Raw genomic sequence first — 24,620 nt, 5'->3', positions numbered from 1 at the left:
TACAAATGGTAGTTTTAAGCATATTTTATAATAAGGAAGCACAGTTTGCTAGAAAGTAGCATTTAACAGAATTCACATGAATAAGGTGTCATAACTTTTTTCAAACATCTTTCAGTTCAGCAAATGCCCTCAACACCAAAATAATAATAATAAATTTTAAATCACGATTACTATGCACGTAGGACAAACCTGGCCTACAGAAAAGAATGACAGGTTCTGGACATAATTCAGGTACATCTGAATTTCTACAGGAACTTAAGAGAAATAAGAGTATTTACTACTTCAAAGTAGTTTTAACTGTGCAAAGCTTATGTCAATTTAATTTTATTTGGGTTTACTAGATCCAATAACAGAAACTGAACATGAGCAGAGAAAGCAGCAAAGTTCACATTACCTTTCGTCTACCCTTATATCTCAGTTTACATTAATAACTCTATGAAGCTGTGAAAAACACATCACAGATTGAAAAAAAATAAAAATAAAAAACCTGTAAGACAACAGACCAAGGAGAAAATGTGTAATAGTTTCTCTTTTATTATTATTTTTTCTTTGAAGATTACCTAACATCCTCGTGGTAATAACCCAAGGCAATATGTAAACAAATTTCAATGCTGCTCAAATGAATCAAAATACTCTGTTCAGCTCCTACAACAAGTCAGAACAGTGGCACCAATTCTTTTCAACATTAAATCACATTCATCTTATTGTACATTACTCTTGTGCAAGTAATAAAGGCTTTATTAATGACCTTGGCTACATCAGTGTAGTAAAGAGAGATATATCAGCTATTAATGTATTTTAAAAAATTAAACTGACAGAACATCATATTCTGTCGTCTCAAATACCAGCAGCATCTTTCTACATATTTAGGATACGTTTGGCCTAAGCCTTTAACACCTTTTAAAACAGCCATGCAATAAAACAAACTTGGAGATGTTTCTTAAGAGAGAACACAGAGCAGTTTAAACATTGTTCTAAATAATAAAGCCAAGATAAAGCAAATCCAGGCCCTTTTAAATGGCTGCAACTTTTCATACACTTAAAGCTCTATAAAACTAGAGCTTATTAGTATATATATTTATATTTTTAATATATATTTTAAATAAGACTCTTGTCTGCTTTCAACATTTAGGAGGGATTTTTCTGGTCTTTTGGAAGGGCAATAAATAAAAGTAGAAAAGGCTGAACTGTTTTGCATATCTTTGTGGAAGAACGGAGAACGATTCTACTTTTAGAGTTCCAGAAAGATCACTGTACAGAACAAAAAGCTTATATACAATTAAGTGTGCAATTTTAGTTGGCTGAGCCTTTTAATATGCAAAGTCTCCTTTTGGATTAGAAGCTGCTTCTACTCTTGACCAAATCCCTCCGTCTCTTCAATGGCAAAGAGCAGCTTCTCTTTCAGTTGTTCGTAGCTTTTATAGGGTGGCAAATCCAAACGATTAAAACTGAGCATGGGGAAAAAAAAAAAACAACAAAAAAAATTCTGTTAGGTTTATGTAAATGCCATACAGAACACTACTTGACTTCTATAGTGGAACTGTAGCAATTAGAAATGAAAAAGTATCAGTTAATGCCATTTCACTTCCTTAACATTTCGATGAACAGAAAAAAACAAAGCTTTAAATCAATGCATTTAGAAACAAAAGGCTGGTATCACATCAGATTAAGAAACAGGACCTTTTAAGTCTTATGAAAGCTCCTTTTTTTTTTTTTTTTTTTTTTTTTTTTTTTTTTTACAGAGATGCAGAGATGCTCCTTTTTTACAGAGACTCATAAGAGGAAATGTTTACCAAGAAATTTAATTTGATACATCTTCAAATTCCAGCAGCAGCATGAAAAGGTCAAAGCCTTATCCTTTCTACACATGCCTGGGAATAAGTTTTAACTTTTCCTTAAGCTTGGCTCCAAAAAGCCTCTGCCACCATTCTGTTTCATTCTGTGTCTTCCCAAAATTATCTTCCTGATAGCAGTTTTAAAAGTACAATGAATATTAATATCACAAGGTTGCAGTAGCAACATTTAAGATTAAGTTCTCTGTATTGGCACGTCAGAGCAATCAAAACTGAAGACAGAAATGGATAATGATTCAAATTACATTTCTTTTGATTTGGTAAATGCAAGACCAGAATAGAGAAACCACTAAAGTTTACAGAAAGTTTACAAGTAACAACTTACCAAGTGTGACTTCTTGGTAACCAAGTTTCCTTACCAACTTTTTCAATGCAGAATTTCTGAGGACCATTACTTCCTAGAAAATAAAATAACCGTAATCTGTTCCTTTGAAGTAATACACAAGACATCTGTTGGACATAAAACAATTCAGACAAAGCACTCAGAAATTAGTAGGTGCTACCTTTTACATGAATATGAATATTCCGCTAATAGAAATAAGCTTATTATAATTATAATCATTTATAAAGTTATTCCATGTGATTTCTGATATAAAAGACCTGCTAGAATCAAGCTGATGTACAAGAAGTTCCTGGGATCCACTTACAGCCTGTTTCATTTGCAAATGGAACAGTTACAGTCGAAAAGTTCGGGTCATTCTTCACTTACCCATAAGTTCAGCAAATCCACCCAGAGGTAATCGACAAGTGCCAGTGACAAACTGCAGAAGTCGCATGCGAACCTCGTTGTCTGTCTCTTTTACAAACTAGATACAGAGATTCAAATTACTTAGTAAAAAAATTTGGACAAAGCTGGAGAAAACAAAAAAACTTACAAGCCTGTTGAAAACACATAATTCCATTTCGAAAGAAACTTTGAGAAAAGCTCATCAGTCTCCATTTCAGTAAATTGAGGGTGGAGGAAAAAAGGCAGTGATTTCACATTATATGCACTATTGACTGTTACAACATGAAAGCTGGTAACAGCTATCAGCAAAGTATGAAGAGTTTTTATTTCTTTCTAAAGCACTAAAACACAGTGATCATGAATCTTTCAGTAATGAGCTTAATCATTTTTTTCCTGAGAAATCGTATCCTTGAATCTTCCATTGCACTGAACACATAGATAAGCTAAAAATAAGTGATTTGTATCATTTTTAGAGAAACTTTATCAGAAGTTTATCTAAAATTGTGATTTATCACAAGACAGGAAATGCCTAGCTGGGAGTTCCCTCTAGGGAAATTCATAGCTCCTGGGAGCCTGTTGTTTTGCTTGTCGTTTGTTTTTCTAAAAATCATTCTTAGCTAACTCATTTAAAATGTGAGTTATAATTGGTCAGCACTAGACTGGCAGAGTTAATATGACGATAATCATAAATAATATGTGGCATTTCTGATGTACTCTACATTATGAACATTTAGAAGGTACATCACTGCCAACAATAGAAAAAAACTGTACTGTAATACAATCAATTAAAAGGACAAGATATAAAAATAAGTATTTGTGATTCAGCCATTCAAATTTGATGCAGGTACCTCACTGCCATTTCCCACCCTACACTATGCTCCTCAAGAACTCCTTTGTTTCTCAGAAAATAAAAAAGAAAGGAATAAGTGAGAGACTTCATTCAGATGGTATCCCTCCCCTTCATATGTCATTTGTGTTAGAAAACAGAGTAAAATCCCAAAGTTGGAAGTTTTACTGATCAATTTACCTGCCAGAACCACATGATCTGCTTGCTATTCCTCGTATAATGACGATAAACAGTGTTCCTTTGCCAGTCTGCTAAATCAACTTCTTGCATACCACAGAGCATAACCTACAAAAGACAATGATACTTGACTACGTACGCAGCTACACAAAGAAATTAAGAGTTGCTTTACTATTTTGTATGAGACATGCGAACAAAAACATCAATTCTTGTTCCAAACAAAGGACTGGCATTTTTTTTTTCAATTTTATGCATAATTAGGTTTTTCTTTATCCTAAGTTTGCAGAACTCCAAAATTGTTTGTGTTTTTATGTGATCTAAAAGTCTACATACTGAGGTTTCTTCCAATTACTAATTCAATAATAAAACATACAACCTTTCCCGTAAGAGGAAGTTCAACATTAACCAGGACAACACCTTTCACATTAAAATCTTGCCTCATATTCCAAGATGATGACAATTACATTGCTACTACTACTACAAGAAAAGATAAAATACACTGCAAAGTTTAAGTTCATAAAATATTCACTATTAGAAGCAACAAAAGCTGAAAATCCTAAAGGCTCCTCCTAAAAAAAAAAAAACAGTTTCAAAACACTGCTCATTATAAACAGGCAGCCTTGGCAAGTCTCTCAGTAATAAATAAGCCTGCTACTTCAAAGCCTTTTGTCCCTGCTTCAAATCAGAACAGCGCACATAGATTAGGCTGGCTTTTAAGAAAGCTGTGTGTGCGACTGATACTTGCTATTAGCCCTCAGATTGTGTACTAAGAATCTACAAAATCTAGTATCAAACCTTGTTGGTTCCTACAGCTTTATGTCCTGAAGTGTAATAATCCTAGAATCTACCACAGATGATGCACATCAAACCAAGCAATCACCACACACCAGAATCAACTCCTGTGCCACCCGTTAAAAGGCCGTCCTCTAGGGGGAAAAGTTTTCTAAAACAAATTGATCCATCTGTGATCTCATATTCTGATTCTTTCATAGAAGCTTGCAAAACACAGTAAAAATGGAAGAACTAATCTAAAATTCACATCCACTGGACAATGCAAAGCCCAGATTCAATAAGGATATTGTCTTGTGATTTACCCTTGCCTCTCTTATTAAATTGCCCATGTCCCACAGGGTATAAAATGTAGTAGGCCACAAGTAAGAAATTCAAACTCGCTATCCATTTATTCATTCTACTTTTGCAAAAGGTAAAAATGCTGAACAGAAAAAACCTCACCTCCAGCTCTTTTTCATCAAAGTAGTGTAGCCACTGTAGTGGAACAACTTCATTAAAACCATCAAGAAAAGCTTTGGTTTGTTCTCTAACTCCCCGAGAAAATCGCCACTCAGCCATGAGCCTGAGATGGGAAAAAAGAAAAAAAAGAATAAACATCAATTAGCACTCAATATAAAGAAGTTGAAATGTACAAAATTATGTATGTGGCCCAGTGAGGCAACATTCCCTCCTATTTTACCTTCTCACACTGTACGAATCTGCAGCCTATAAAGAAGTTAGCATACTGATACTAGTACAAATCTCCAAGTTCAAACGACAGTAACAACAGCAGGATGTTATTTAGGTTCCCGTTCAACAAAAAAGATTTATTACTATAAATCTTTCATTCATCTAAATTCAGCAATTAATTAATGATAACGATGGTACTTGGGCACTACGATTTTATTATGGCGAAATTTGCTTTTGCTTTGAAGTGTATAATTCTAGCATTTCAATGGACAAAAAGAACGATTTCCAATAATTTTAAAATATACTGCAGTAACACTGCTGCTTATAATAGCTATAACTATGGTTCCCAATACTTCCAGCTTCAGCAAGGAGTAGTCGTTTTCTGTTCCAAACATCTGACTTATGCTAAGATTTAGAAGAAGGAAGAGGTAACATGTTTTTTTCAAGTTTCAACTAAAATAGTCAAGCCATTTCTGAGTATAAGAAAGTGACTGTAAATATAGGTACATACTATAGAAACTATTACACTGCAAAACTAAAGACTACTAATTTAAGGTGGGAACTTTATGTACAGCATAACATATGCTTTATCACAGAAAAAGATCTCTATACATGCTCTTTGGAGATCACTCAAGTTGATCAAAAAGGGATTCAAAACAAAAAACAGTCATAGGGAAGAAGCAGGAAAGAGCAGTACAACAAAAACAAAGACAAAAAACAGTTCAAGTCACACCACATTGTGCCACGCTGTACACCATCCTCAATTTCAAGTTACCACGGTGATAATTTTGAAGTCTTCTGTCAAATACATTTCTTTCCATTATGAGAAGTTAATTAAAATAGGTTTGCTCATTTTCAATTTCAGCTATTCTCTCATTATATGTATAGTAACAGTAGTAATAATATAGGTCCTCATCTTGTTAACACATCTTGTCTTTTTTTTGGGGGGGGTGGGAAGGGAAGGCAGGAGGTTTTGTGGCATGGGAGAAATGGGAGGAAAGGGAAAAAGAGCGAAGAGCAAAAAACACCAAGATGCCACACGTACCAAGATAGCATTTCGATAATAGCAATGCTGAGTCATAAAATACTAAAGTGACAGTTAAAACATGAAACGCTTTCTTTGAAATCTAAGCCTCCCTACCCGATATACTCTTCTTTGTTCTCCTCAGTTACCAAGATATTGGAACCTCCTGATTTCAGCTCATGTGAGGTTACTTTTCCTAAAAGCTCCATATCTACACAGAAGTACATTTCCAAGTTACACTCTTCAATGTTATTATCCCTGAAGGAATGAAAAGAAAGAAAAATACAACAGGTTACAATAAATACTAAAACAGAGAAATTCATAAAAATTCCAAAAAAGAAATCTACAAACCTTATCCAAATTAGTGAGTTGTAAAATTCAGTATCGATAGATTCTAGATCCTTAATAGTAAGTTTCTTGCTCAGCATTCGTTTGTAGAAAGGCAAAGAAAAACCAGTGTCAATAAATTTCCCATGAAACAATGCCTGTTGAAACAGAAAAAAAAAAAGTTTCTTTAGCTGTTATTGAATTGCTGAATTGCTGGACTTGTATTCTTTTCTTTTCTCCTTCAAGTGATAAAAAGCAGGAGTAGCAGCTTTCTACTTCAACAAATAAACAAAAACAATGTTACAGTAAGTGACATTGACAAAAGTAAGTTTAACTGACAAAATTTATCCAAGCATACAATAAAAAAAACATTTCATAGAAGGATATAGCCATTTTATGAGGAAATTGCTATTTCCTCCTTATTATGTGGATAGGTATGTATGCCAAGTGTTACTTAATCCTACTTGAACATGTGTTTTGATCCTACGTGAATGCTACTGACCATCTTCACTATGTGCATACATCCTGCCAAATCATCCTTTACACAATGCTACTGCAGTTTATAAAAACAATTAAAAATGTAATTGATGTTTCTGAAAGAGCTTTCAGAATCACCTTCTTTAGAGGAAAAAAAAAAAAGAGAGAAATTAGATTCTTCCTATCAAAAATCATACTAAAAAAATGCCTCACTACATACACACACACACGATGTGACCCAGTTAGCAGTGTTGAATCACAGTATTATGGAAACATCACTGCATACACACAGTTTATTAACCTCTATACAGACTCAGTTCTTCTGAAAGCTGATATTTTCGCAGTAGTAGCTGTGTTCTATTAGTTTTTCTCACCCTAATCCAGTATACATTCTTCACTGAAATACCTCCTAAAAATCATAGAATCAGAGAATCACAGAATGGCTTGGGTTGGAAGGGACTCCAAAAATCATGAAGTTCCAATTCCCCTGCAACAGGCATGGTTACCAGCCACTAGATCAAGTACTAGATCAGATTGCCCAGGGCCCCATGTAACCTGGCCTGTTTAACACCTTCAGGGATGAGGCTTCAACAACCTCTCTGGGCAATCTATTCTAGCATTTCACCATTATCTCAGTATCTTCCCCCTGACATCTCCCTTCCTTCAGTTTAAAATCATTCCCCCTTGTTCTATCACTGTCTACCCATGTAAAAAGTTGATTTCCCTCATCTTTATAAACTCCCTTTAAATATTAGAAGGCTGCAATGAGGTCTCCTCACAGCCTTCTCTTTTCCAGGCTGAACAAGCCCAGTTCCTTCAGCCTATCTTCACAGGAGAGGTGCTCCAGCCTATGGATCACCTTTCTGGCCCTCCTCTGGATCCTCTCCAAAAGCTCCACATCTTTCCTGTGTTGGGGGCTTGGATGCAGTACTCCAGAGGGGGCCTCGTGAGGGTAGAATAGAGAGGGACAATCACCACCCTGCTGGCCACCCCTCTTTTGATGGAACTCAGGATATCATCAGCCTTCTTGGCGGCAAGTACATTCTAAATCATTCTAAAAATAGGCTGCAGTATGGCATTTATTGCATGACTCTCCTTAAAGCTGAAATAAGAACAACAACCAGCGTAACAGCCCATTTTCTCCAGAAAAAGACAATGTTCCATTTGATTGCACTACATTCTCATTTCCCCTCTAAGGATTATCCTAGCACACATGAAGGCAAGATGCCTCTTTTTTGTTTGTTTACTTTCAAACTAGTCTAGAATTCTCATGGGAGAGTGAACTGGTAGAACTGGACAAAATAAACACTGAGTGCATTATCCAGCCATATGACTTCCTGTTGTTTGTTTTGTATTGTTTTTGTAGAAGTAGAGTCTTAAATCATCTCGTTTAATAGCTACGGTAATCTCACAGCAAACATAACAATTGTAGCACGCAAATATCAACTGCCATTCAACGATTTTATTTTGTTAAGAGTAGCACAGAGTAATACAAGACATATATTTACATTTAACTCCACTGCAGTCAAAAATGTCTGTGGCTATTTCAATACTTAAAGTCAAGTGAAGTTTTTATGATCTGAAAGCAGCAAGTCTTCTGGAATTCCGAGACAAACAGAAGCTACAACTGCACTTATTACAACCATCTAGAATCCTTAAAATGATTCACATTTAGGTTATTGCTCGAGCTATTTTAAGCCATTAGAAGGTATTCCAGGAAGTAGAGCAGTTAGTGCCATTCAAACCTTGAAACTATCTACATTGGGCACTATTATACTAGTCTCTCTTTTTCGTAGAGAATTTAAAATGAAAATATCAAACTGCTTCAAGAAAGAAAAGTTTGACTTTTAATGACTTTAAATACTTTAATTAAATTCTCTTGTATAATGAGGTAGATTTCTCAATTAAAAAGCATTTAAATGATGCCTATGAACAAAAATCACTACAAAAATAAACAGAATTTGATTCTAGCACACGATTTGCTTTACCACATCTTCCTGCTAAACGGCATCGCAATTTCCTCTACTTCTAGATGGAAGGATATGTTATAGCAAGACTCCATTAGAGATACTCGGCTCAGTGATACAAAGAGAAATGATGTAACATCTCTGTTTAGCTTATAGCTTTAAGAGAAACATAATGGCAGTTATTCAGGATGCTGTGAACTCCCCTGCAAGCTTCTGTTTTTCCACATATGTGACCTCTGAACCTTAATTTAAACACACATTTGGATACAATGTACTTGCAAAACATTTTAAACACATTTTTTCTAACACATTGACCTGTACCAAGTCTAACTGAGGAACTTTTTTACAAAAATATTAGTCACATTTGCCAGAGCATCAGTATTCAGGCAATAAAGCAACAGTTTACATGAAGAACACACATCTAATTGACAAAATTAAAATGTTATTTTGAATTTCATATTCATTTCCATCACCATCCCCGGAAAATTCAGCATTTAAGAAACATAACACTCAGGAAATGTTTCAGGTGGATTTGCTTAGATTAAAACTGTAAAAATAATACCATTCAGAAATAATTGTATAAATACAAGAAACAATAAAACTTCAAAACTCTAACCTACCATGGCAATAAAACGTCCAATGAAACAGAAATATGAAAGATGGTCAGGATTGATTGTTGATGCTGGATTTATCTGTAGGCAATAGTTACTCTTGCCAGCATATTCAAATAGGCAGTACATAGGGTTCAGTACTTCATGGGAAAGCAAGAAAAACCATTCTCTATGGAAAAAAAACAACAGGTATACACATAAAAACCAACAAATACACAAATACACATCTTTACCACCATTCCCTTTAGGCATCTAATGAAATGGTCAAAATAAATGCGAACTTGGAAAAATAATATTAACAGAGTTGTATTACAGCCATAGAAAAATATAAAGCTTTAAGCACTTTTTAAATATAAAAACTATCAGTCCATAAAAACTATAATGCTAGAAAGTCATCATTGCCACCTCTTAGAAATGATTGTTCTCACCTTGAATGCATTCTCATAGCTTAGCTGCCCAGGAGCACCCTCATCATGCCTGCTTTACTGCACATGATTCAAATCTCTATTTTAAAAGTTCTGAACAATCCAGGTAAAATCAAACATCATCTTATTTCCGTTCCCAGTCTGCCAATAAAACAGACACTGAACTACAGCAATTTAACAAATTACCGTGCAACAGTTACACCAACAGGACACAAAGATATAAAAATACTTTTTTGTTGAGGCTTAATACATCTCATTCCCTGGTTTCATAGATTCCAACTCAGCTGACCTGAAATTATAATAAGATCTGGTACTTCTGTATCAAGATAGCTGATGTTTAAAATATTTGTCACTTTGAGCATTTTATAAAACCAGAGACCTCAGGTGCAGACATATACTCAAGTATTTTAATACTAGACCCTAAACACAAGCAAGACCCTGAAACTGAAAAGCAAGGGCTAGGGAAAAGATCCAGGGACCTGGACAGGCTGGAGAGCTGGGCTGAAGCCAATGGGAGAGCTTCAACAAGACCAAATGCTGGGTCCTGCACTTTGGCCACAACAACCCCAGCCAATGCTGCAGGCTTGGGGTGGAGTGGCTGGAAGACTGCGTAGAGGAAATAGACCTGGGGGTATTGATTGATGCTCGGCTGAACATGAGCCAGCAGTGTGCCCAGGTGGCCAAGAAGGCCAGTGGCATCCTGGCTTGCATCAGAAACTGTGTTACCAGCAGGAACAGGGAAGTGATTGTCCCTTGTACTCAGCTCTGATGAGGTTGCACCTCAAGTACTGTGTCCAGTTTTGGGCCCCTCACTGCAAGAAAGACATTGAGGCCCCGGAGCAGGTTCAAAGAGGGCAACAAAACTGGGGAGGGGTCTGAAGCACAAGCCTTATGAGGAGATTTTGTTTTGAGGGACACGGTTTAGTGAGAACTATCGGTGATAGGTGAATGGCCGCACTGGATGATGTTGAAGGTCTTTTCCAACCTTGGTGTTTCTGTGATTCTGTGAAAAGCTGCAAAGGGAGAAAGGTCTATCCTGTAACAATTGCAAGAGCAGAATTCTATTCTGACTGTCTTTCAGCTGTCACATTTCAGAGGTGTTTTTTCTATCCATCCCTGTATTTATCTGAAATCGGGGAATAAAAATGAGAAGTTTGCAGATGTGTTTCTCCAAACAGTTCAGTGAAATTTAAGTAATGGATTTACAACTTGATAAAATATGCTTCTAGCTCAAAGGCTATTTAGAAAGAATAACAGAGAAAGGCAGCTAGGATAAAACAGCCCTAATTGGGTTCTGTGCATCTTTTAATAAGCACAAGAATGTTGTATACCATTCTATGCAAGTTTTGTACTGAGACAATTGTATTAACTCCGTAGTATCAAATTTAATAAGCTTTTAAATTGTATCACAGCCAGATAACAAGAAAAGAAACAAAGAACATCTTTTTCATGTTAACAGCTAGAACTAGCCACAGGATAAAGAATTCAGATCGTTCCTGCCAAACAAGGTAAATATCCGGAGGGAACACACACAGAGTTTAGCCTGCTAAGAGACAGGATGATTAATCAGGTGCATTGGCTTTCAATCTTGTGTTAACACAGTACTGCATTAACAAGTCAGTATGTGAGCACTTATTTAAGAATTCTCAGCTGAATTACAAGGAGATCCTTGTTGTTTCTTACTTCATATCCCATGTCTTGGGCAAGATTTATTACAAAATCTATGAAATTTTACTACTTGCATATTTCTTTTCTTAATTTATTCTGCCATATTTTGTGACTGATATCAAGTTCAATTATTCCTCTTTGGAGTACTTCTGTTTCTCTGGAACAGCTAACTTGAACTCTCCTGGTTCCCAGGGTCAACATCATAGGAACACCAAACAAAACAAAACTCATGAAAAAAATAATAATTTCTTCCTGCAGTACTCCAAAAAAATTTTATAATATTGTAATTCAGAAACATAAACACACACATACCCACCCAAAAAAAGCTCAATGTTCACAAAAAAAGTTTCCTTACTTAGAAATACTGCACATTTTAACAGAGTAAGTTAGCTGGAAACAGAACTCATTTTAGAAGAGAAAAGAAAAAAAAAAAAGAAAAAAAGAAAAAAAAAAAACAAAAAAAAACACAGCAAAGAATGGACCCGCAACGGTAACTGACATTTTCATCCTACTAGCAACACTTCAGTCAAGTAACTGGCTGCAGCAGTCAGTGGTTATCCACTATATGGATAACAAAGGAAATGCACTTTACCTATGATTTTCTTGTTAAAATTCTTTTGAATCCACTCCAGATTCTAGAAAAACTTGTGCTCTAGCTTTTGGGTATTCCTACACAGCCTGCAAAGTCCTCCATCATTACTTCACACCTGCACTGCTCTCTCCTAGCTCACAGTCATCCTGCTCATATCAGCCCCTAACCTGGTATTTGTCTGATTTTTTCCTAAATAAGCAAAATTATGTACTCCACAATCCCTATTTTCAACAAAGCTGAACTTTATGGTAGAAACTTTCTGAAATAACTCTGCCTAGAGAAATTTACTGGCTCCAAAAAACTAAAATCCAATGTAAGCATCACTCTGTCAGTGAATAGAAGTGAGATCATAGTTTTACTAATATAATTTGTACTCTTAACAATTGCCAGAGCTGCCAGTTCTACCTCCTTAATACATTAAGGGGAGCTAGAGAACTAACCAAGACAAGACTGTAAAAGCAAGCAATTACTTTCTGAAGAGAATGACATTAGAAATCAAGATTAGAATGCCATTAAAAAAAAAAAAAAGGAAAAAAATAACACTTCCAAGTAAATTTTATTTTACCTTGCCAATCCACCATAATCCAATCCTTCTTCTCCTCTGAATATAACATATAATCTTCTCCTCAAATCATAGGGTTTTAATGCCATAATCTATCGAACAAACAGAATTCATTCTAAATTATAAATGATGTATTTTCAGTGCAATTGCTCCATCAAATTTAGATTTAATTGTTACAGATATACCATATAGGACAAATGTTTACAAAGACTTGAAAAGCAATTACATCAACTCATAGAACATGCATTCAAGGAACTGAACACAAAAATGCCAACTCATATTCAAAATCCTTGAGCAGCAGATAAGCAAGAACTTATCTGGAAATTATCACTACATGGTTGCCCTGTTCTTATACTTTTCCAAAGGTATACAATATCTGCCAATCTTAAAGGAAAGTTGGCTAAAAGGCTTTTCATCTCACATAGTATAGATTTAGGAGTTTAGACAACTAACTTAAAAACATGATTTCCTCTGATCTGAAGTGAAATATACTTTCACTGATAATACACTTTTAGTTTATAGAGGACCCTACTAAAAGAGGCTTTGATGGAACAAGGGCAGCAAGCATTTTGATAACTACAGAGAAGAAGGAATATACATTGGCTACAGACTGAAGCTGAAGAACTTCAGCTTATAAACAAAACAAATTTTGCGGTCTTACTTGCTGGAAGGAATCCTCAAACAAAGTCTGTCTGGATACATTGATTTTCACATGGCTTGGCAGTGCATTGGACTGTAATCATAAAGTAATAATGTTACAAGGCATAAAATACATTTATGAAAATTCAAAAAGACTCAAAAACTAAGTAATTACTTAATCAGTACCTGACACAAGTAACGGAAATGAGCAAGTTTCCACCTAAAGCTACGCTCATAGGCAATCTGTGGCCCTTTATTTCTGTAAGGGAATATATTTGAGATACATTAACCACACAGACATCAAACAGAACTTTCAACACCAAACAAAAGCTTGCAGATTTCAAAAATGCACAAAAGATTGCAATCATAAGATACGATCACAAATGGAAATTCTTAATACACGCCCCAACTTGTTTTTGTATTATTTCCCAAATAAACAAAACGTTTGGTTGGCCAGTCTTCCTTTCCTCACCACTGCTACACCTTTTTGCTATTGTTGTTACAGATACTACTCAGTTTAGGAGGGTACAGATTCTGAGGATTTCAAATATCTATCAATTTTGTAAAAATTAAAAGCCAGATAAAGGAAAGACATATATTATGTTGTCTTCATCGAGAGAAAGGTTGCAGTATGATCTTAATCACATCATAATCATCAGGGGTTAACATAGGTTATAAAGGCCTCAACTGTTTGTGGAACCAAGAAGAAATTTATTGTACACCAATCTACAGGTTCCTTGGAGGAAATGCCATTGACACATCAAAGGTAAGCTCCATAAACGCTACCGTGCACAAAAGGCATTAAGACAAACACCATCAGCTGGGTCAACACTTCTGATTAACCTATTTAGAAACAGAAGATCTGCAAGTAAAATTTGGACAAGTATTCAGAACTTGTTTGCTTAGCCATTAATATTATTAGAGCGTGTATAACTATAAGCAACACATCTTACAATCATTTATTGTTTCCATTAAAATTGTTTATTAGTTATATTAGTTGAATTTACGATGTACTGGCTTACCTCACTTCCTTTCTCAATTTACAGTGCAATTACAATCTTCGTATTTGAACAGTGCATAAAAACTACTGAACCTTACAGTAGTACGGTGAAGCGTGGCACAGAGAAATTGACAATTAAAGGTTGAAAACAGGTTTACAAGAAAACAACATGTTCATAATTCATTGTTCAATTCTAGCTAGAGGCATAGACTGTTTTCTGGTATGAGAAGAACTGCATCATTGAAATGTAACAAATGAAAAAGTTAGAAAATACTTTTGCATTTCCTCACTTACACAGAAGACTTCCCAGTACGAGGATCATTGAAGGTGGTAGTTCTTGTATTATGATCAACAAAATATCGTACACCTTCTCTCGTGTATCTGATTTCCCAGCCCTCCGGAAGAGGGTCCTCATTTTGTAAACTGCAGGAAAAAAACGAAGACAGTAATTTTTGCCTCCTGCCCAAATCATGGCTTTTGAAGTGATAATTAAGCAAGATCTTTTTATTTATACAGTCAATATACACACCTACCCTTGAGTTCGAGGGTCTTCCCATTGTGTTGTCTTTGTGTTATGATTTACAAAATACACCCTATCATTTGAATCCACTCTCCTTTCTAGGGAAAAAGAGAAAACAAACAAACAAACACACACAAACTATACAATAATTGCATTCCAAATTTCTCTAACTGTTGTCTCCTGAAGTCAACAGCTAATTAACTTACCCCACCCTGGTGGCAAAGGCCCAAGTGGATCATTCTCTGCTGACAACATCGAAGCCTATTTATGAACAAGAGTACATCCAGTTAGGTCAAATACTAGTCATTATTCTTTCCCATAACATGTTTAAAGTTTACCACTAGCTGTGAAGACCACACCTCCTGGATAGCATGCCATTTTTAGTCTGTTTTGGTGGAAAAACGCAATTGTGTGACAATTTATGATTTGTTGTCTTGCCTCCACTGTTTCCAGCCCTACATACCATACTTTTCCTTCTTATTGTAAACTTGAGAGAGCCAGTGATTTTAAAAATTGTGCACTTCACAGAAGTTATATAAAAAGATGTGTGCTTCTTGCTTAAGAAAACACTTTACTGTTAATTAAAAATTCAAAGTATGTGTTAAAACAAAGTCTAATGCCAATTAAAGTATTTTTTCATATCCTCAGTAGATGTCGTCTTCTCTGCTATTTTCAATAGCTATTTTATAGCTATTTTCAATATTTGTCTTTCTTTGTCAAAACAGTTGCATTCCATTAAAACATTCAGATGTTTTTTATATAATGCTAACATACAGCAAGGTTAAAAGGGGAAAATAATTTACGAAAAGATTAAAATACTATGAAGAACCATACTACACTTCTAAAGTACTGTAAACTTGCAGAAGTCCTCCAGTAGCTCCCAAGAATACAAAATATGGCATGATTAGAGTATGAAATATTTAATAAATAGAATATAAAAGGCAGAAATGACCCCAGACCACAGGATCCATGCTCTAAATTATAACTAAAAGCACCCTCTCTAAAACCTTTACAATGGTGAAGTTTGCTTGCCTGGTTATGTTGTTCTTTTCCACAGAATTAAATTTTGATAAGTGGAAACCAATCTACATTTTCCAGAGTATCTTAAGGATCAGCTTACTGCCTGCTTCAGTTTTAAATAGCATTTGCAATACAAAAAAATTCTCAAGCCCACTTAGAGTTTCCAAACAACAAATTCACATAAGAAAGGCTACAGTATTTCTGGTGTTCTCCTGTGATACAGAAGCAGAGTAAGGATCGTAACAAAATGCAATGGCTATACTCAAAATCAAGCTATTAGATACAAAATGAGAATTACCATCATCTCAGAAGTAAATGAAGTTATCATTTTCTGCTTTTGGAATGTATATAGTCACAATGACCTTGTAACCAAAGATTTCTCTGTAGTACATGTAAGAACAATAGCACACAGTGGAAAATGCTAACTGCCAAGGAAGTGAATGGTGAAATTATTCAGAGTTCTCTCATCTTTTTAATGTGCCCAATTATATACATGTGGCCAACAAATACTATGTTCTTAATTAAATAGTATATTTTAGAAAACAAACCACAATATTTGACCATTTCTAACATATTTATCACTTACTATCTTTATATTATTTAAAAACTGCTACTTGTGTATAATGTTAGTCTTCCAAAACCCTTTTTTAAGGCATCTACTTTGAATGAATATTAAAATTATGTTTTTCCCCACAAATAATTATTTCTTCTGTTTTTTCCTAATTCATTTGAATATAAATAGTCGACATCGTTATATTTATTAAAAAACAGTAACTTCAGAAATTTATACTGCAACTAACTATGTGCAAGTTACAAGACAAGAAAACAAAGTCTGAAGCAACTCTAATCACATTAAATATTTTGAAATATCTAAATAGCCTTCCTAAACAGAATTAGTCTACAACTGGGTCCAAGTAACAATGGATTTGGCTCAAGTATAAATTATTTTACACTTACTTCCTTCCATGAAGTGTCTAAGTAGCAATATGGTGCTGCTGTGTTCCATGAAAAAGATAAAGGAAAAGGACTAGCTACTGCTATGACAACACAACAAAAGAGAATGAAGCTAGAAAGAGATCCATAAAACAACTGCAAAATAATGAAAAACATCAATTCCAGGAAAGTACCAGTAGTACTTTCAACAGAAAAAAAAAAAAAAAAAAAAAAAACTAGAAAACTATAATGGTAAGGCTGTGACTATTATTTCCTTCATATAACTTATCTTTGACCACTCAAGACAGCCGAAATTTCAACTTGTTTATTAAAAGGATTAAATTACTGTTTCCCAGAAAATAACTGAGTAACTATGTTACTCAGAAGCTGCTATATAAGCAGAGTTCTGGTGTGTCAGAGGAAGACAAGTTACCTCATTTGACTATAACAGCTTGAGAAGTGTATAGAAGCACCTACCTAAAAGATAAAAATGGAAAAAAAAAAAAAAAACACTCATACTTTCTTCAATAGCATTTCAATTTTTCTTCTCCTCAAAAATGTGAGTTCTAAGTATGCAACTGATATGCTACCTAAAAAATAGAGCCGTAAAGAGGTGTGTGAAAGGGACACAAACAATCCAATTATCTCTTCTCCTCCTTCAAGTATATTCTGTCTGACAAATTCCAATTTGATGATTCTAAGGTCAGAAAGTGAGAAATAAATCTATGGTGTTTAATGAGAGTTATTATTAAATCAATCAATAAAGAAATATGATCTAAATAAAAAATACACTGCTCTCTCAGAGAATAAATCTAACTAAAAACCAAATAAATCTCCGATCAGGAAAAGTGAGTAAAGTAGTATAAAAGCAGAGAAAGTCACTCAGAGAGACTTCTTGGCTTCCGCTCCAATTACTGCATTTGCAGTTAAGTCATCTGTATGCCTCTTTTTTTTTATTTTTCAAGTTTCCTCTAAAGATAGTGATGGAAAGTTTGCTTTTTTTTTTTTTTTTTTTTTTTAAATCAAGAATTAGGAATCAAGGTTAGGAAAGCAAAAGCCCTAGCAGAATTAACACTAACTAGGGATGTCAATGGCAACAAGACATATACACTTCTTTAAGTACATCAGTGACAAGAGGAAAACATGGGCTCACTGCTGAATGAGACAAGAGATCTGGTTGTACAGAACACAGAAAAAGCTGAAGGCATTCTTTGCCTCAGTCTTTACTAGCAAGACTGATCTTTAGGAATCCAGGATCCCAGAGACCAGGTAGAAAGTCTGGTCACAAAATCATAGAGGTTAGAAGGGACCTCTAGAGATCATCTAGTCCAAGTCCCTGAAGATGTACCCTTGGTGGAGGCAGATCAGGTCAGAGACATTCATAAATCACAGAATCACAGAATTGTAGGGGTTGGAAGGGACCTCTAGAGATCATCGAGACCAACCCCCCTGCCAAAGCAGGTTCCCTACACCAGGTCGCACAGGTAGGCGTCCAGGCGAGACTTGAATATCTCCAGAGAAGGAGACTCCACAACCTCCCTGGGCAGCCTGTTCCAGTGCTCCGTCACCCTCACCGTGAAGAAGTTCTTACGCACATTCGTGCAAAACTTCCTGTGCTGCAGCTTATGTCCGTTTCCCCTCGTCCTGTCTCCACGTACCACTGAAAAGAGACTGGCCTCACCGCTATGGCCGCCACACCTCAGATATTTATAAACCTGGATCAGGTCCCCTCTCAGTCGTCTTTTCTCAAGGCTAAACACACCCAGTTCACTTAGCCTTTCTTCATAGGGGAGATGCTCCAGGCCCTTCACCATCTTTGTGGCCCTCCGCTGGACTCTTTCCAAGAGATCCCTGTCTTTTTTGTACTGGGGAGCCCAGAACTGGACACAGTACTCCAGATGAGGCCTTACCAGGGCAGAGTAGAGGGGGAGGATCACCTCCCTCGACCTGCTGGACACGCTCTTTTTAATGCACCCCAGAATGCCATTGGCCTTTTTGGCCATGAGGGCACACTGCTGGCTCATGGCCAACCGTTGTCCACCAGGACGCCCAGGTCCCTCTCTGCAGAGCTCCTCTCCATAAATCTATGGGCCTTGACAGGGAAGTGCTGAGGGAGCTGGCAAACGTCACTTTGAGGCCACTGTTGATAATCTTCAGTCAATCACGGCAACTGGGAGACAAGCTTGAAGACTGGAGGAAAGCAAATAAGTTTCTTCGTAAGAGGCATGAAAGAGAACCCAGGGAACTACAGGCTGGTCGGCCTCACTTCAGTCCCTGGGAAGGCAATGGCACAGCTAATTCAGAAAACCACTTCTAGGCATGTGAAGAACAAGAATATTATCAGAAAGAGTCTGTGTGGTTTTACTAAGCAGAAATCACATTTGACCTGTCTGCTGTGTTTCTACAATGCAATGACTGGCCTGATAGATGAGGAGAGAACAATGGATATTGCCTTCCTAAACTTCAGTAAGTCCTTCCTTTGAAACTGTTCCTCGTATGATCTTCATAGACAAGCCACTGAAGTACATTCTGGATGAGAAGACAGACTGAAAACTGGTTAGTCAGACCCATAAAGAAGCTGTCAGTGATGTAAAGTCTAGTTGGAATCCAGTAACAGACGGAGTACTCAAGGAGTTAATACTGGGTCCAGTATTGTTTTATATCTTCATTAATGACCCAGATAATGAGGTAGAATGTGTCCTTGGTAAATTCAGATTACGTAAAACCAAGAGTGAGGGGACTAATATATCAAAGGGTCATGCTTGGGGACATAGCAGAATGGAGAAATGTGATGGCAGGAGCCTCGTACAGTTAAACAGGAATGAGTGCAAAGTCCTGTGTAACTGTGTTAAGAAGGAACAAATCCAGACTGGGAGCAACTCAGCTGGAAAGCAACTCTGCAGAAAAGTACCTGAAGGTCACAGTGGACAAGTCTAACAAGAGCCAGCAATATGTCCTTGCTCTAAGATGGCTAAATTTATTCTGGGGTTGCAAAGTACTGTCAGCTGGTCAACAGAGGTAATTACTCCACTCTACTTAGCATTGGGGAGGCCACACTTGAAGTACTGTTGAGATATGCAGCTATTGGAGAGAGTCCAGTGAAGGGCCACAAAGATGGCTCTTCCAACCACAATCATTCTAACTTTTTCTAATTGTATGGGTTAAATAGATTATGATGCATAGCACAGGACTGAAGAAAATCAGTGGCAATACATATTTCTGCAGTTGCTGGTGATATGTCTAATTAGGTAACAAAAAGCTGAGAAGTGTTAAACACAAAAATACTGCAACATCCTTTACTTCAAAGGGTATACTTGAAAGAGTTTTATCAAATTTAGAGGAAAGTTAGGCTTCCTAACGTATACAGTCCTAGACCAGAAGTCAAAATGAAGTTGTTTCTTCTTCAAGCATTCCAGCTATGTTTCACTTGCGAAGTCTCTAGGACTGGATCTTAATTTAAGAGACTGAACTCAAGTCTTACAATGAAGTGTTTAGAATAGTGATACACAAGTGCCATGGATGAAAACAAAAACAAAACAAAACCAACATAAAAAACTGTTCTATTTATCTAGTCAGAAATGAAAAAAACCCTATCTCAACAACCCATATATAATAGATTTACAGAATGGCTTGAGTTGGAAAGGACATTAAAGATTATCTAGTTCCAACTCCTCAGCTGTAAGCAGAGTTGCCACCCACAAGATAAGGCTGCCTAGGGCCCCATCCAATCTGGCCTTGAACACCTCCAGGGACAGAGCATCCACAGCTTCCCTGCGAAACCTGTTTCAGCTTCTCACCATTCTCCAAGAAAAAAAATTCCTTCTCACATCTAATCTAAATCTCTCCTCTTTTAGTTTAAAACTGTTCTCCCTTGTCCCGTCACTATCTGCCCAGGTAAAAAGTCACTCCCCATTTTTTTAAAGCCCCGTTTAAGTACTGAAAAGTGAGGTCTCCATTGAGCTTTCTCTTCTCCAGGCTAATGTAGTCTTTGAAATTGCTCGTGATAGTTTTTACCAGTAAATTTAAGTAAGCAACTACATGAGAGAAATGGAAAGCCATGTTTGAAATTCCAGAGTTGAACCAGTTCCCTAAGCTTCAAAATGAGCTCAAAGAATTACCACCTGTACTGATGAGAGACTCCTAATCACTAAAAAAGTTTTGAATGCCACTTAATACATAAAGTGCTCATAATCCAGGTTTTACACTCCTTTTCAGTTAAGGGTGCGCTTTACTTTTACCAGTTACTACTTTCGTTAAAAGTATCACGCAGTTCACGTGGCTCAAGTTAGGGAACCAATTCAAAAGGAAATATAGCTATATCTCTCTTCTCGTTTCTAAAGCTTATATAAAGTTTACCGAATAGAGGTATCGTTGGTTAAATTGTTGCATAGCTCCCTGCAGTTGATTACGTTGAGACTGCCACTGCTCAAAGTTCCTGACTGATTCCATTGTTGGTCGCTGCCATGTTGTTGTTCTGGTGTTATGGTCCACATAGTAAACTCTTCCACGATCATCAACTCTTCTTTCCCAGCTATCAAGAAACACAAACATTAACAGCTAAACTTTCCAGTAATAATGCATAGCTCATTTTCTCTTTATGCTAAGATCCTAGATATTATTTGAATGAAGTACTAGAATGATAGGCATGATCTTAATTTCTAAAGTACAAAAAAGCACTCTCCAGCTTTACTGGCTGGAGAGCAGAGCACACTGGGCAAACACTCAGGCAATTGCATCCTTGTCTCACACTGTCACCCTCAGTTTTAACTGTGTAATTTCTTGTGACAATTATCAATATTGGCAGGTTTCACAGGAAATTCAATATTGCCTGGGAATCTGAGGTTGGTAACCACTGCACTACACTAGTGATGCCATCTAAATAAAGATGGTAAAATCTTCATTATTTTAACACTGAAGTTTTAAAGGAAGAACAACATAATTTAGCAGCTGTGTTTGAACAAGTGATCAGAATGAAATACGTATAGATACACCAATATTCTTATGGAAATTAACACAGTTCTAAGGTAACTGTATGTTAAGATTTCTTAATTTATAGTGGATGATACGTTTTCAATGAACTGCTCATTAAAACCAAGATAGTAGGGTTTGTTTGTTTGTTTGTTTTGCACTAGAAGAAAAAGAATATAGCAGCATTATCAACTTTAAATCAAGAAAAGTCTACAGTACCCAGGAGGCAAGGGCTGTGGTCTTTCCCACGTTGTAGTTCGTGTATTGTGATCAACATAATAGGTTCTCCCATGAGGATCCTTTCTTTGCTCCCACCTTCAGGACAAAAAAGACTTTCATGTAAGTCAAGGTGAAAATACTTCCCTAGGGCTTCTTTCCCAGTAAGCCAAAAAAGCATTTTGCTACTGAATGAACACCCTACAATCCAAACCTCATTCTAAAACACCGAAGGCAATGCACACTAAAATACATATAGGATATATTTACTTCCTGCTTGGACTGATACCACCATAAAGACTTCTTTAAGGGAAGTGGAACATAAAATAAACATACACTGATATTCTAAATTCTATTTGAGGTATCTGAAAATGAAAGTAATTATCTGCTTTAGGTTTGGATGCTTCATTTTAAAAGTTTAGAAACAAATTATTTGCATTTCCAAGCATGTCTCATCCAATAAACAACAGGATCTTTCAGAGTGAATCTCAAATGTGTGCTAGCAGATAACTCTCCCATGTTTCTACTTTCTGTCCTGTTTCTCTACCTGATATTCCTGGGGATTATTTCTTCAGTTTTTGTTGCAAAGCTCTTACATTGAACTTGGGTAAAACATTATGAGCAATTCAAGATTTGTGCTGCTGAGGACTGTCATATTGCAATATTTGTCCTCATTTCCCTTCCCATTAATACATGTCAGACAATGAGCTGAAGACCTTGCTTCTGTTAGATTTATGTTTTTCTTATAAGCATAATTACTTATCTCCTAAAAACGCAGGCAGAACATCTTACTTGCTATTCATAAAATTTCTACAAATTCTTTTGTAGTTCAAGATCTTAAATGCCAAGATTATAAAGTCATAAAAGAGGAGTAGAAGCATGTTAGAGAGTTAATAAGGCTCGATGTAATGGAGATTCAAATAGATTCAGGAGGAAGAAAACACCATCGGGGAACTATGGCAAAGTAATGAATTCAGTCGTAGTGTCCACTAGGCCCGAATTCAAGACCCGACCAATGGGAAAGCATATAACTAAAGAAAAAAAGTGGGGAGGGGAAATAAGAGAAATTCCCTACTATAAAGGATTTCCTTTTCAAAATAATTGAAAATTAAGAACCTTGTGACATCTCCTCAACAAAGTATCCACAGTACTTCTGTCTTTTGAGATTCCTGTTTTCATGTTTATCTACAGGAATTCAATGAAAAGTCACTAATTACTTACTGAATCTGTCAGAGAGAGTAGATACAAGACAGATCTCAGAAAGATCAGCTACGATGGCACAATGTTATATACTTCCAGCAAGTAACTACTTCGGTGTTAAAAAAGATACTAAAATAATATTTAGAGTACTATAAAAACTTTCACATCTTCAACTAGTTACTGAGGACATCTTTTCACCCAAACATAAAGTATATCTCAATATAAATAAATAATCAAATATCTATTTGAGTACATACTATGTTTTCATTTGATGTTTAAGCTCATTTTTGACTTTGCATTTAAGGTTTAGGACTACAGCAGTAGTTTCTGTTTGGGATAACTAAAAGTTTCTAGCTATTCTGAGCAAATACACACACTGTATTTTTAATATTATTGGTTACATACCTATACTGCAAGAACCTACATTTCTAGACTATTTTATTCATTTTTGTTTCTTCATATTTTAGTCCCTACTACATACCCACAACATAAGAACCAAAGCAGCAATGAATTATATTCAAGCTTACTTGGGTGATATCAAATGAAACTTCTTCATATTCTGAACGCCCAAGAATTCCTCTACTTAGATCACATTATTGTCTCAGAAAATAAATGATCAGCTGCTAGTTTCTGAGACATAAGCTACCAGCCAGTTACAGAATAGTACAAACCTCATTTTAGATCATATAAGCCCATCTCTGGCAGCCCCTGTAGGGAATTAAACTGTGATTTCTCTGTACACACATTAAGATAAAACACAATAATAGTGTTAAAATTCAAGCCCACATACCCTGCTGGTAAAGGTTCTGAGCCAGCATTAACAGTCTGCTGTCTTACAGGCTCTCCTGATGCACTTGAGGCTGAGGAGGACTCCCTTGGTTTTGTTGCATCTGCTGCTGTACTGTTTGTGGTATTAGGCTGAGCACAGTCTGTAGTAGTTGAAGCTTCTAGTCCAGCAGACATAACAGATAGCGTAGAAGTGTGGCTTTCAGAACAGCTAGCTGCTTCTTCTGTTGATTGAGGTTCTGCTGTAGTGTTAGTGCAATCTGTAGACATGGGAGCTTCTGAACCTACCATAGCTTCAGAGACAGAAGAATTACCAGTTTCTGGTACAGAGGAAGATGTCTCACCATTAACTGAGAAATGGGAAATAAGAAAATTTGCATATCAGAGTCCAAAGAGTTAAACTTTTTGGTCAGATTTTGGAGTAAACTACATTAAACATATTCCTTTTTTTGATTCAAGTCACACCTATGTGCCATAAGTAACACTTTTGCCTAAGATGACAAAAAGTCACAGCGCACCAGCTTCAGTTAAAGCTGTAACTAAAACTTACAGTCTGCAAGCCATTCTCTATACTTCCATGTGAAGAGTATTTCTTAGTTTCTGCATATCTTGCTCAATAC

General features: G+C 36.1%; 1 protein-coding gene across 7 annotated transcripts in view; it reads right to left on the bottom strand.

Moving 5' to 3' along the window:
* Positions 1-291: 291 nt before the first annotated feature.
* WWP1 (WW domain containing E3 ubiquitin protein ligase 1) overlaps positions 292-24,620 on the bottom strand; it is a 61,308-nt gene continuing 36,979 nt past the window's right edge. For all 7 annotated transcript variants that reach the window (XM_085221367.1, XM_085221366.1, XM_085221368.1 and 4 more), the window contains 17 exons: positions 24,005-24,350; positions 22,018-22,113; positions 21,187-21,361; positions 15,084-15,138; positions 14,891-14,975; positions 14,652-14,780; positions 13,544-13,616; positions 13,380-13,451; positions 12,722-12,810; positions 9,481-9,640; positions 6,441-6,574; positions 6,207-6,347; positions 4,838-4,958; positions 3,608-3,712; positions 2,563-2,659; positions 2,179-2,251; positions 292-1,448 (listed from right to left, as the gene is read on the bottom strand). In XM_085221367.1, coding sequence (XP_085077493.1) covers positions 1,349-1,448; positions 2,179-2,251; positions 2,563-2,659; positions 3,608-3,712; positions 4,838-4,958; positions 6,207-6,347; positions 6,441-6,574; positions 9,481-9,640; positions 12,722-12,810; positions 13,380-13,451; positions 13,544-13,616; positions 14,652-14,780; positions 14,891-14,975; positions 15,084-15,138; positions 21,187-21,361; positions 22,018-22,113; positions 24,005-24,350 — 2,051 coding nt within the window. In that variant the 3' untranslated portion in view covers positions 292-1,348. The remainder of the gene's footprint in view (positions 1,449-2,178; positions 2,252-2,562; positions 2,660-3,607; positions 3,713-4,837; positions 4,959-6,206; positions 6,348-6,440; positions 6,575-9,480; positions 9,641-12,721; positions 12,811-13,379; positions 13,452-13,543; positions 13,617-14,651; positions 14,781-14,890; positions 14,976-15,083; positions 15,139-21,186; positions 21,362-22,017; positions 22,114-24,004; positions 24,351-24,620) is intronic.

Source organism: Meleagris gallopavo, chromosome 3 (genome assembly GCF_905368555.1).
Source record: "Meleagris gallopavo chromosome 3, MGAL_WU_HG_1.1, whole genome shotgun sequence".
Classification (NCBI taxonomy): domain Eukaryota; kingdom Metazoa; phylum Chordata; class Aves; order Galliformes; family Phasianidae; genus Meleagris; species Meleagris gallopavo.
Note: the sequence above shows the minus strand (reverse complement) of the source record. Positions and strands in the feature narration are given on the sequence as shown.